Raw genomic sequence first — 12,638 nt, 5'->3', positions numbered from 1 at the left:
AGAGAGTGTTAGTGAGCTGATTTCCCATCTCTTGAGCACCTTGTTCTTCGCCAAGCCGATGATTTCGTGTTTGTTACTCTTGGAGCTTCAAGCTCCTAGCCGGTTAGGCGTTGCCCGTGGAGCATCCAAGGTTGTGGCTACCTACGGGAAGTTTGTATTACCCCGATAATTGAGTAAGTGACTCTAGCTTGATCTTTGTGGTCGCTAGAGTGAGGAAAATGGCTTAGGTGTGAAAAGTCCCTTCTTTGTGGGTTCCTCAACGGAGTCATAGGCTTCAAGTGTGAAGCTGAACTCCGGTAAACAAATCCTTGTGTCTCTTGTACTTATTGTTTTTTATTTCGTTCATATTCAAGCATAGGACATATTTCTAGGGTTTGTGCTCGATCTACTTTTCTAGAGGTTGCTTGTTGTTCTATCTTGTCCCTAAGACTTAGAATACCCTGTTGCTTTACCTATTTTTTGACAATTTACTTTTGGATAAGCATTTCATAGGGTTGTAGTACTTTCACGTCAATCTCCAGAGAATCCATAGGTTCCTCCGGAAATTCCGCAAGTTGCAAAATTTCCGAAACAATCTCCGGAAACTTCGGAAGTTTCTGATAAACTTGTTCGAAGTTGTTGAAAATTTTCAGGTTCAACTATTCAACCCCTCTAGTCGACATCCTAGATCCTTTCAAAATATTGTATCAGGGTTTGCGGATTGTTGAATTAGCTGTAAGAAAATGTTCAAGCACGTGGGAAAATCTATGTGAGGTGGGAGGAGCAAGTCAAAAATAAATATCTGATCTCCATGTAATATTGAGTTAGTATATTCGAAAAGTTGAAATAGGAATTACGGATTCTTGAATCAATTGTAAGGAAATATTGAATAATATTCGTGGAGAAAGATTGATGGGCTGCAATGGTTGTGCTAGATGGACCTAACGAGCTTTAAAGTTGTGTGGCTTAACTAGCTTCCGCAAGCTACATAGGAGCCCCCGTTTGACAGAGCTCCAGAGCTAATTCTTTGCTAAATGCAGTAAGAGCTCTGTCAAACAGTTTTCTAGAGAGAAGTGATTCTCTGCTGATTATGTGAAGTGATTATCTGAAATGAACTAAGAGACTAAAAAAAGCAGCTTCTTCTAATTCTGTGAAGTGATTCTTCATCCTTATTTTAAGCGTTTATGCTAGAGAATTAAAGAGAATCACTTTTAGCCACAAAATCATTCCTCCTAGAAAATCAGCTTCCATAAAGAATCAGACGGAGCTCTACCAAACAGCTATGAAACCCGTTGACGAGATTCTAGTGTACACCGTTTATGCTAAAACTCCTCTAAAACATCCATTGTCTGGTCCCAGATCTGAGGTCTCGGGTCGACTCCCGGGTCCAGCAGCATCTCTGGCATGAAGGCTACCTAGGGATGGCAGTCGGACCCATGGGTGTGGGTGCCCACGGGTTTGGTCCCAGATCTGAGGTCTCGGGTCGGCTCCTGGGTCCAGCAGCATCTCTAGCACGAAGGCCACCTAGGGATGGCAGTCGGACCCATGGGTGTGGGTGCCCACGGGTTTGGCATCCAATACGTACAGGCTTAGGTGTAAAATTTCACCCATGGGTTCAAACCCAACCCAACCCATATTAAGATGGGTCGGGCGTGAGTGTAAGATTGCACCAATGGTGCCCATCTCTTAACGTCTTGATCCCAAACCTTTACTAAAGTATTAAACTAATATTAATGTAATGGACTTTTGATGTTTAATTTTAATGTATTATGGAGTATGAGGTGAAAATTTAGATTGTTACTTTGCTGGGCTATACTAAAGTTAAATTGTTGATGTATTACGCAACGTTGGATGAAAGTTTGGCCTGAAACTATTGCTAGACTATTCTATTTTTCTAGATCAAACATAAAAGTTTGGTCGTACGCTGTTCAAATTGTGTTTTGTATGTCAAGTTGGTAATATATTGCCTGATGTCGTATGGTCATGTTGGTATATTTAAAAAAAAATTCTTTGAGCAAACCGAATGGGTGCCCAACACCCAGCGGGTGCCCAGTGGATGCGGGTGTGGGTGTAAAATTTTACCCGTTAGATATTATAGGTGTAGGTGTAGATAAATGCGACGGGTCTCGTTATGGGTAGGTTTTGCTCCACCCACACTCGACCCATTATCATCCCTAAGGCCGCCCGATAGGCGCAGTAGTTGCACAGCATCGTCGCGGTGTGCCTGTGATGCTCGTCAGCGGCGGTGGCCTGGTCAGCCGGGCCGGCCGCCGTCATAATCCCACTCGCAGGTCATGGTCACGACGTGCTACGCTCCATAGTTATTAGAACTGGACCGGACTGGTGGTTGACCGGCAAAAGACTGAACAGCCTCAAGCGGTTTGGTTCGATTAAACGACCGTCCGCGCAATCGGACTGGTAAAAACCGGTTGAACCGGCGATTTTATACAGAAGCGGCGAACCGGACTGTCTGTGTGAATCGGACCCGTTTTGCTTCTTGCCCTCAGGTTCTAAAATCCCATGTGAAAATCTCCGCTCCGCTCAATTGCTCGCGCTCGCACGGCGGCGGCGGCGCATCCCGATCCGCGAGCAGGCCGGCAGGCCGGCGGCACATCGTGAGCAGGTGCGCGAAATCCCTTTCTCCTCCTTTCTCCGCCCTGTTCTTTGCCGGCGGCGGGCTGCAACTTGCTGCAGCGCGGGAGTCAGGCGGCCGGCAAGCAGACAGGCAGGGGCTCAGGCTCCCCCGCCGTGCGCGAAAAGAAGCAGGGCCCGCAAGGGGACAGCGTCCATGTAGCCGAGCGCATCCAGCAGCGAGCTATCGTTGGCAACTGCGGCTCGTCATCCTCCTACTACGACCTTCTTCTATGTTTGGGTTTTCATTTTTTTTCCCTTTTGCAGTTCAGTTGTTTTTCCAAACAATAATCCGATTCAAGTTCAACATGTACCAGCAGACTATGATTCATGAATTTCTGGCAGCAGTAGTAAACGAGAATCTCACAATCCTTTTCATTGTTGTTGATTTTTTTTCTCTACCCGCATCTATTTCGTGATCAATATTTTGCTTGCATTCATTTTAATTCAGAAGCCTGTGTGAGACTGTGAGGCTGAGCTGCAATTAGGAATCACGTTTGTAAAAAATTGCTGAGTTACCAAACTTAATGGTATACTAGTGTTCCGTTGAGTGGTTATATAATTAAGATACATGGTACTGGTTCGATGTATTTGTAGCCCATTCAATTTAACGGTCCAAAACTATTGAACCAGCAGTTCAACCGGTTCTTAACGGTTGAACCAGTAAACCAATGAACCGAGGGTCTCACCGGTTCCGATCCTAATAACTTTGGCCACTCCGGGATCTGGTCGGTGAGCCTGGGGAGCATGCACGCCCACACCATGCTGCCGCGCCTCCGCAGGGTCGCGGCGCCGTTGCTGAGTTTGCAGTGGCTTTGCTTCAGCGAGAGGAGCACGGCGCGCCTCACCTCATGCGGCAGCGGCTTCCTCCGGCCCCGCTTCTGGCCCTGCCGCCGCGGCTCCACCAGGTTAAGCGTGCGCCACGTGAGCAGGTTCCACGGCCGGTGGCGGAACCGCTTCAGGAGCACGTACTGGCCGGCCTTCTCCGTGGCCCCTCACTGAGCCGTGCTCCGATGGTTGCCTCTGCCGCCGCTACCGTCGCTGTCGCGTTTGGTGTCGCCGGATCCGCCTCCCACCGGCGCGGGCTGCCCTCCCCGGAGCAGCACGGAGGCTCCCTCACGCCGCCGCCGCAGGTCGCCGCCGATCCCTCTCCCCCACCTTGTCGTCGGTACGGTAGCCATGAGGTGGGCATCTACGGGGATTTCCAGCCGGAGCGGCGCGGGCTCCGAAGTCGCTCCTTTCTCTTCCTTCTCCCTCCTCCCTTCCCCCCACCTCACCTGGTCGTGCTCCGGTTGCTCTTCGAGGACAGCCCCGGGGTGACCCGCTTGCCGCCGGTGCCTCTGCCCTGCTGCAGTGGATCGCTCGCTCCTACCGATGGATGTCGCTCGATGGGGCCATGCCTCCTCCAATCGTTTTCTTCGCTGGCAAAGATGAGAGAATGGATCTTCGTCCTCCCCACGGTGCTTTGGGTAGCCGCCACCCCACGATGGCCGCCGCTACCACGGGTCGTCCCCAATTGTCGTTGTCGAGTGTTGCTGGGTCGTCGTGATAGCGGCCGCTGGCCTGCACATGTTCCTCATCGTCATCGCCGTGGATTGCTCGCTGCCATCCTATCGACTTGGCTCTCATCCAGGCCTTGGGGTCGGTTGCGGTCGAGTTGGTTTTGATAACCTTAGCGAAAATTTTGCCCGGCATTTGCTGGTGCTGACAATAGTTGCGTTCCTTAACATAGCTCACCTCGCTGGGAGCGTTGTCGCGGTCACCAAATCCATTTGGTTTTGCCAGGTGAAGACTTGGTCTGCTCCTCCATGGACAGACGGACGATGGCGGTATTGGCGTCGCTTCCCCTTGAAGGCATTATTTTGCATGACATTCTCGCTCTACCTCTGCTAGCTCTGGGTTCTTAGGTCGTGTTTAGTGCGGTGATGGTGATATGACTTCCTTTTTTGTTGTTGTGTTTCTATTCCTGACGCCCGTTGTTGTGTTTCTGTTCCTGCGCCTGTTGTTGTGTTTCTGTTCCTGATCACAGGTGGTAGTTATTGTAAATCTACGCTTTGGGATCTCTCCTGAAGTTGTTTCGTTGTAACTCTCCTCTTCTTAATGGAAAAACGTGCTAGGCACATCTGAAAAAATAAAAAATAAAAAATCCATTATTGATCAACGTGCGGTAACAATCTTGCGCTGTTAAGTGAAATAATTCGTTTGTGAAAATGTGGCAGCTGCGCACCGGTGTGATTTGCGTATGCAATTCTGAACGTCCCAGCAAAATCTACCATTCAGTTACTAGTTACTACATCTAGTTCTTATCGTACATCAGACACCCCAGTCCTAGGTTCACGGTGAACACAGCTTACCTGCAGCTAGTGCAGGCATCCCATTCTCATGCCATCAACTCACTCCCCCTCTAACATGATGATACAGTCCTTCCTCTCCCCTCATATTCGAGTAAGGAAGTCCCAGTAGATCTCCAGGTGTTGTAGACATCTACTTGATTCACTTGCACCGATTCGATACCAATCTCCCAAATTTCTATCACTAAGCTAAAACCTCATCTATTCATTTGGTTGCCATTTCCCCTTCACACGATAGAATCCTATCTATGTCTGAGAAATACGGCCATGTCTTCATGCTCTCCTCATCCTTCTTGCTCTCCTGCAAAACAAAGGAAAACAGTATGTGAGCTTCTAAGTTAGATAGTGAGCTTAGTAGCAAGAGTAGCGCAGCCTGCATGTTTAAGCATCTATGGTGCAGATATAAATAAACTAGCTAAAAAAGCCTTTAAAACAATGGCAGGCTCATATATGACAAGTGATAAAAGATAAGAACAAATTTATGCCCAAACCTCCCAAGGTTTGATGTACCTCATATTTCTGAACCAACGATGTCCACAGAGATTTGCACTGTGCCGGCGTACGACTTATTCCCTGGTTCATCAAGCTCCCAGAAATCTCCTCCCACAGAACCATTCTTCCTTTGACACTCTGAAATTTCTCATTCATTTCGCCCCGCATCTGTATTAAGCTCTTAATTTCCTCAGGTTTCCACTTGTTCTTTTTTGAAGACTTGACTGGAGCAGGAGCTGACTGGGTGGGGTCCTTACCCAATATGCTGATCTTGCCAAGATTCTGTTTGTTCCCTCCGTTAACGATTCTTGCAATTTTTACAGCAGTAGGGGATTTGAATGACTCCCAAAAGTGCTCCAGTGTTTTAGGCTGATGCAAATCTGAAGAGAAGAATGCTTCACCATTGGAGCTTGTGGTTGCATCATCAGGTGTTGTGCTCACAGCCTCAGGAAGGGTCTCTGTGACATGGTGACAGGGTCAACACATCTTATAGCAGAACAATAAAATGCATAGATTCAATGCGCACCTACATGAATTAATGAACTAACAAATCAACATAAAACAGGACAGCAGATGCCAGTTTGAGTGTACGACTACAAATTTACCTTCCTTACTGGCCAGTTTCTTAAGTTCCAAGGACATATGATACTAACACCTTATTCAAAGACACTAGTATACTACAGCATAACAGTATAACTCATAATGCATAGTTGGTTAGAGTACCTTCAGCCTCAACGTCTGGGTTATCTGGATGTGTTTTATAACTGCCTTCAAGACTCCTAGCTGGACTCCTGCTCAGATGGCTAGTAGCTGATGAAGGTCCAAAGTTCCCAGATGATTTAGCTTCAAGGTGTTCTGAGAAACCTGCAGTGGTGTTCTCCGTAGCAACCGCAATGACATCAGGCCTCTTCCCACTGTACTTCCTTACCATTTTCCTCAAGATTTCTGCTACCATCCTCTCCATGTGACTAAGTGGACAATTCACAGGACAGCTGGATAATGCAGCATGCGCTGCTTTGTAGAGTGCGTCCAATAATCTTCCATTATCAAGCCATAGACATCTTGTTGTAATTTTAAATTTCCCTTTCAAACCTGACTGCGTTGAAGCATGTTCCTTCTGAGGTCGGATGATCTCCATACTGCAACGGAATAGCAAGTTATGTGTTTAGGTGCACCTAACAACAAACGCCAGATATGGTTCTAACATTTTGACGATTACAGAGTTCACATGAACAACATGATTTCACGAGGATAAATTTTGCTAAAGATAACATAAAAAAGATGTTCCACAATTAACTGTACACGAAATTACCTAACAAAAATAATGCCATCAGATGCGATTCTTAATCTCTCATCAATGCAGAGATCAGTGGATGTACCAAAAGCCTTATCACCATCGCTATACATGAGCTGCAACAAGTGTGTCATGTTAGACCTCATAAGAGTACGGGAAAAAAAAGACCTCATAGCAGCTAAAGACAAGAAAAGTAAAGGTAGAAAATAAACAGTTCACCTGAAAATCCTCCTTTCCTAATGAAACAAACCCACTGGACAGAACTCTTCTGTTTCTTAGATGTGACACACCAAGCATCTCTCCGTTTTTAATTACCTGCAATTATAGCAGCATTCTAAGAAGTAAGAACCATATCAATAGTAATATATATGAGCTTTGCTATATGATGGCAATGCTTACATGGAATGTGAACAGAAAATGAGAATATTTATAATTATGGGAATCAAATAGGTTCCTTTTGTGTATACTTCAATGCTACTCTAGCAGAAAACGGCCTACATTACTTCCTGTTAGCTGAAATACATAGCACCTTGCTGACTGAGAACCCCAACATATTCTCTCCCTTAGCATACAAATCCAAAGCACAAATACATTGACTCATGTAAAAGGAGTTACTTACAGTTGTGTGCCTTATGCCAGTTGATCTTCCAAGTAATTCATGTTCTTTGAGAAACAGGAGTTCTCCATGAACAGGCAAGAAATGTTGTGGTTTAACAATCCGAAGAACTTCCTCCTGCAAATAATTCATCAAAGGAATACCAGACAAAATCACAACACCGTTTAATAAGGATACAGGGGACACTACTGCTAATATGCTATTGCAATAATGAAGGAACTACTATGTAGCTGGGATGCCAGATCACATCAAAGTGCAGAAACCAGCAGAGAAGGAAAATTTACCAGCTCATCGCGGTAGGCATGCCCAGAGGTATGGAGGCCAGAATCTTTACCCATGATAATTTTTGGGCCAAGATCAGTGAGGCGATTCATCATCTTCATCACCCTCGTTTCATTTCCAGGAATAACCTGAAAAGAAGAGTTATGAAGATAAAATTTTGCTATGCTTACTCTCAAAAGAAAAGCACTTTTTTTGTAAGGCGTCCTTGAAGAAATGAAGTATCGAACTATTACATCTGGAACTATTCCCAAATGCACTTTTACTACCAAATTCAGTATCATTCTAGGTCTTTGTGGATTAGAATAAACGACACATGGAGGGTACATTGCTTTCTAATGTTTTCTGTTAGTGAATTTGGTACCATCCCAGATGTATCTTAACTAACAGCAAAACATTAATGCTTCATACAAGCCTTCAAATACAAAAGAAAAAATTTCCTTCATAATATAAACAAGTCCTTCTCAACTCCCAGGTGACTAATCTCAAAGGTTCTGAAAAAAAAACATTCAAGAGAATAAAGTGAATAATAAACGGCAATACCTTAGCCGAATAAAGGAGGACGTCCTCTTTGGATAATTTAAGAGCATGACTTCCCCCATACGATGCAAGATTTAGAGCTGCACGTGGCTCTCCCTGGTAAAGTTTGATACAAAGATGCAAGAGTTATAAGGTGGTCGATGAGCAATCGAAACTCTAGGTCTATTAGCCTGAAGGTCTTACTTGTGAACCTGTAGTGACGACTAGAAGATCTTTAGGGGCATATGCATCCATGTCCTCTACCTTGACCTGCAGGATGTATATACCATACAATTAGGAAACCAAGTTCTAAGACATTGTAGCATGTAACATCAAAAGATTGTACCAACAGATACATCATGTGGCATATATATATATAGATATTTATTGGCTAATGGTAAACCTAGTAATACTTGGAAACAACTGAACCATCAAGTCAGTGTATTACTCAAAATCGTTAAGACACCTAAGCATCTGCATACACCAAGATTATATAATCGTTTCGTTTATCCTTATGGTAAGTGAATTGAAGTCCTCTCAGCAGGAACCCATAGGCTCTTTTGCGTGCACTTTGTCCAAGGCATATGCTTAGTTAGCAGGATTATGAAAAAAAATTGTGCATACATTTGCCAGGACAACTAAGGATCTAACAGCCATTAAGAAAAAAAAACTTCATATGTATTTTTCTTCACAAGGTACGAAAGGTGCGAGGTAGAGTAGCTAGCTGAAGCTAATAAAAGGGGGCTAGCTGAAAAAAACTGTTCTTGCAAAGGATGTCTGCATTACCGCATATGTCAATGCCAGAATATACATGGAAAAGGTGCTCAAAAGGAAAAATATCATTCAAAAGATTGCATCATTAATAACATGACAATAGCAATCAACGCAAAGAATATTTAACTAAACTAATATTCTAATAAAGTTGTTGCGTACCAAGGTTGATGGATCCAGTGGTGCCTTTCCATCCTTGAATGCAGCTTCAAGGTATGTCCTGAGTGACATTCCAACAAACACCTGTTCCAGTTCACCAAAACTAAAAACTAGTTAAAACTTAAAACATCATCCAAATTGAACAAGGTAAAGAGAGAATTATCTGTTGAATTAATATTACAAAAATTACCATCTTTCGGCCTGTTAAATCTGCAGCAGCTTTGACGCTCCCAATTCGATGTATGTTTGAAGCGAATTGTGTCGTAATTACTCTTCCTTTTGCTTCTGAAATATGTCGCAACAATGAACCAGCAACAACAGATTCGCTGATTGATCTTCCAGGGGACAGTACATTTGTTGAATCGCTCATCATCTTGGATTGAAGAGAAAGAAAACAGGAACAACGAAAGAAACAAAGTCAGAAACATATCAACAAAGAGCTGCTCATATCAGTATATGTGAGACCTAGGTGAACACTTCTTTGGTATATTGATATTTGCACATATGTTCCTTATTTTTAATATGTGCATAGCTGCATCAATGTATCTGAAGCCAGGCAGCATGGGTGAAAGCTAAGTCAATGACCATAACTAAAGAAACAGAACTTGCCCAGATGCACAGATATTGGGTCCACTTACAAGAGTAACACCTTCTTTGGATAGCTCCTCCAATGCTTCTCGGTCAAATATCTTTCCATCCACTGGTGATTCATCAATCTTCCAGAGAAAATAAAGTTATGCAAAATAGTTAAAATTACACAAATCTAGCAATACAATTATGGTCGCAACTTACTTTCCAGTCACCAGTATGGAAAATTATGCCATCACCACATCGAAGCACTAAGCCACAGCAGTCAGGAACTGAATGAGTTACACGAATGGGTTCAACTTCAAAAGGTCCAGCCTGAAATCTCTTTTTAATTCTTAAGACCTTAAGCCGCGATGAGAGGAATATCCCAAACTCCTTCAAACGCTTCTTTATTAGCTGCTCAATTATGAATAAATGCATTTCAAAATCCTGAAGATCTGATAAAAATATTGCGCAGGTTGAACTTATGCTACAGTCAACAGTGCCAAACGACAAATAGCAACAATGTGAATAGTAATCAAAACAATTTGAGTGTTACCTCCATGGTGAAAGATGATGCAAAAATCGGTGTGCTTGAATCCAGTGCTGGGATGACCTATTAAAAGTAAAGATGACGGGAAATATGAGCATGTGGTAATACCAAATACATGCAGAATTTCAGCTTGATAGATGAGAAATGATGCCTAATATCCAGTTACCAAATTCCCCTCACGTCAAGTAGAGTCAATAGTGAAATAGGAATTCTAGAAATACCAAAATATAGATGAAGACCTAAAGACCACAAGCACCAGTTCGCTCATCCATACTTTGAGTGTTTTAAACTTTTAATAGGACAAACCTGGCCCAAAGTGGCATCAATTTAGGAACGAGGAGATAACTTTCTAGTAGTCCTAGTTCTGGATTACTATCAGCCAAAAAAAAGATTCCAAGTTCTTGACCACTATATACCATTGATTATGCGTTATAACATTGTCAAACGAAAACGAATACCCACCCAGTGTTTTAGTAAATCACACTAAGAGTCAACAAAAGGACATGCTTGGTACCAAGCAGCCTGCAGACAACATATCTAACTTTTCAGCAGGACAACAAAATTCTCGTTTGCAGTATTTAGATGGTAGAATGATCTGCGACTCAAATAATGATTAGAGGATTGTTGGTTTGCATATGACAGTGTGTGTAGCAGATCCAGCCAAGCAAGCATATGTTAAACTCATGATGAACTGGTATAGTGTATTTTGAGTAACAAGAGAATTATTTACCCAAGGCAACGCACCGATGTGATCTTCATGGCCATGTGTTATGATCACTGCTTCAATTTTATGGCTCCATTTCTTGATGAATGTGGTGTCTGGGATAATCTTTTGCACACCAAACTCATCATAACTGACACAAGTTTAAATAGAATCTAATTCAGTAAAAATCAGCATATGTGAAAAGCAAAATTAATACAGAATACATATAGAATGTACAGAAATGCTAAGTCATTATGTAGCATGTGATAGATTACAAGAGAAATAGTGATTTACTGAAGTCCAATTCCTCACTCAAAATTAAGGAACTTTGTTCAAGTCTAAGCACAGATATGAAGGGAATGCTAATTTCTAAGTCACTATCCGGCAGGGTCATAGTTTACAATAGAAACTGTGTACTTGTCAGATTCATATATCTGACTTTTTCTAGAAATGCGGGGTTCAGAAAAACACACATTAGAAAGACATTGAAAATAATGGGAAGTGAACTGCTGTGAGAGCAGGAGCAGGACAAAGTTTGGAATACGTACTCTGGGAACATAACCCCTGCATCAATCAAGATATATCGGTCATAGTTCCCCACAAGCATGCAATTCATGCCGATTTCCCCAAGACCACCAATCGGGAGAACTCGGAGAGGGGGGCCATCCACCCCTTCATAGAACTGCTCCAGCTTTCGCTTGACTGAATCTTCCAAGCTTTTAGTGGCTCCCTCGGTTCTTCTCAACTTTTTCCGCGGTGTTCTAGATTCCTGAGGCCCTGCCAACACAACGAGAGAATGCCCTCGGCTTGTGAATATCTATGAGAAAATTATTCTTCATTTGCATATTACAGAGACAGGATTGTAAACAGTTGAATCCCTACATCACATGACAACCCATTATACCTTGTTGGAGAAGTAGAACAGAAATAGTTTACAAGTTAAAACAAGTGGGTCTAAGGAGCAGTTACGTGTGATGAATCTAACCAATCTCATTTCGTCCATTTTTCCTTACGGGAAATGAACAGTTAAGTTACTAACATTAGAGGTTTATTGGGGCCTGGCGACCCCACTTTCAGCGAGCTCCGGAGTCGCACATTGACGGGTCAATTTGGGATCGGAACGAGCATAAGCTCGACACGGGGATTCACTAGTTTGAGATAAAGTTACAGCGCGAATCCACTTCCCGTCCCGCAACTCCATTCGCAACAAGCAGCAGAGACAAAAAGGAAAGGAGGGGGCAGCCATGGGTACCTTTCCCGGAGGACGGGATCGCGACCGCGCAGCACGAGATGGAGACGGAGGTGGAGGTGGAGGCAGACGCGGAGGCGGAGGCGGAGGCGGCGCGGCGACGAGCGACGCCGCAGGGGCAGAGAGACGAGAGGGAGGCGAGCGCCACCATGGCGGCGGCGGCGGCGGCGGCGGAGAGGGGGGAGGGGGGGAGAGCGAGCGGAATGGGGAGGAGTGAAGCGAAGAGGATAACGGAGTGCTGCTCCGGTCCTCCGGCCGCCTTTCGGCCTTGGCGAGGAAAAGATTTTTGTTCGGGGTTTTGGATTGGCCAAGCAGCTTGGCCCAAAATATCTCTCATCCACGCTTTATACATAGTACTATATAATACAAGATTTTTCTTTTTTCTTTTTAGGCTCCATAAGCTAGTTGTAAAGTTTAACAAGGCACGTATTAAGGAAATGATATTTGACTTTTTTTCCTTGTATTATTTCTGATT

General features: G+C 43.9%; 1 protein-coding gene across 2 annotated transcripts; it reads right to left on the bottom strand.

Moving 5' to 3' along the window:
- Window positions 1-4,845: 4,845 nt before the first annotated feature.
- On the bottom strand, window positions 4,846-12,398 carry LOC117857121 (ribonuclease J). Of its 2 annotated transcripts, XM_034739622.2 has the most exons (17): window positions 12,167-12,398; window positions 11,463-11,691; window positions 10,942-11,065; window positions 10,218-10,274; window positions 9,884-10,075; window positions 9,730-9,807; window positions 9,282-9,464; window positions 9,095-9,175; window positions 8,366-8,431; window positions 8,186-8,278; window positions 7,648-7,773; window positions 7,367-7,480; window positions 6,967-7,062; window positions 6,766-6,863; window positions 6,177-6,592; window positions 5,472-5,911; window positions 4,846-5,262 (listed from the first exon to the last, which is right to left on the bottom strand). In XM_034739622.2, the coding sequence occupies exons 1-17, from the start codon at window positions 12,312-12,314 to the stop codon at window positions 5,167-5,169; spliced, it is 2,637 nt and encodes an 878-aa protein (XP_034595513.1). In that variant the 5' UTR covers window positions 12,315-12,398; the 3' UTR covers window positions 4,846-5,166. The 2 variants fall into 2 exon arrangements, with proteins under 2 accessions (XP_034595513.1, XP_034595519.1); XM_034739628.2 differs by lacking the exon at window positions 12,167-12,398 and having other exon boundaries at window positions 10,956-11,065; window positions 11,463-11,604.
- Window positions 12,399-12,638: the final 240 nt, after the last annotated feature.

The sequence above is a fragment of the Setaria viridis genome, chromosome 1 (genome assembly GCF_005286985.2).
Source record: "Setaria viridis chromosome 1, Setaria_viridis_v4.0, whole genome shotgun sequence".
In the NCBI taxonomy this organism is placed as follows: Eukaryota; Viridiplantae; Streptophyta; class Magnoliopsida; order Poales; family Poaceae; genus Setaria; species Setaria viridis.
The sequence above is the reverse complement of the archived record's forward strand: the minus strand, read 5'-3'. Positions and strand labels throughout refer to the sequence as shown.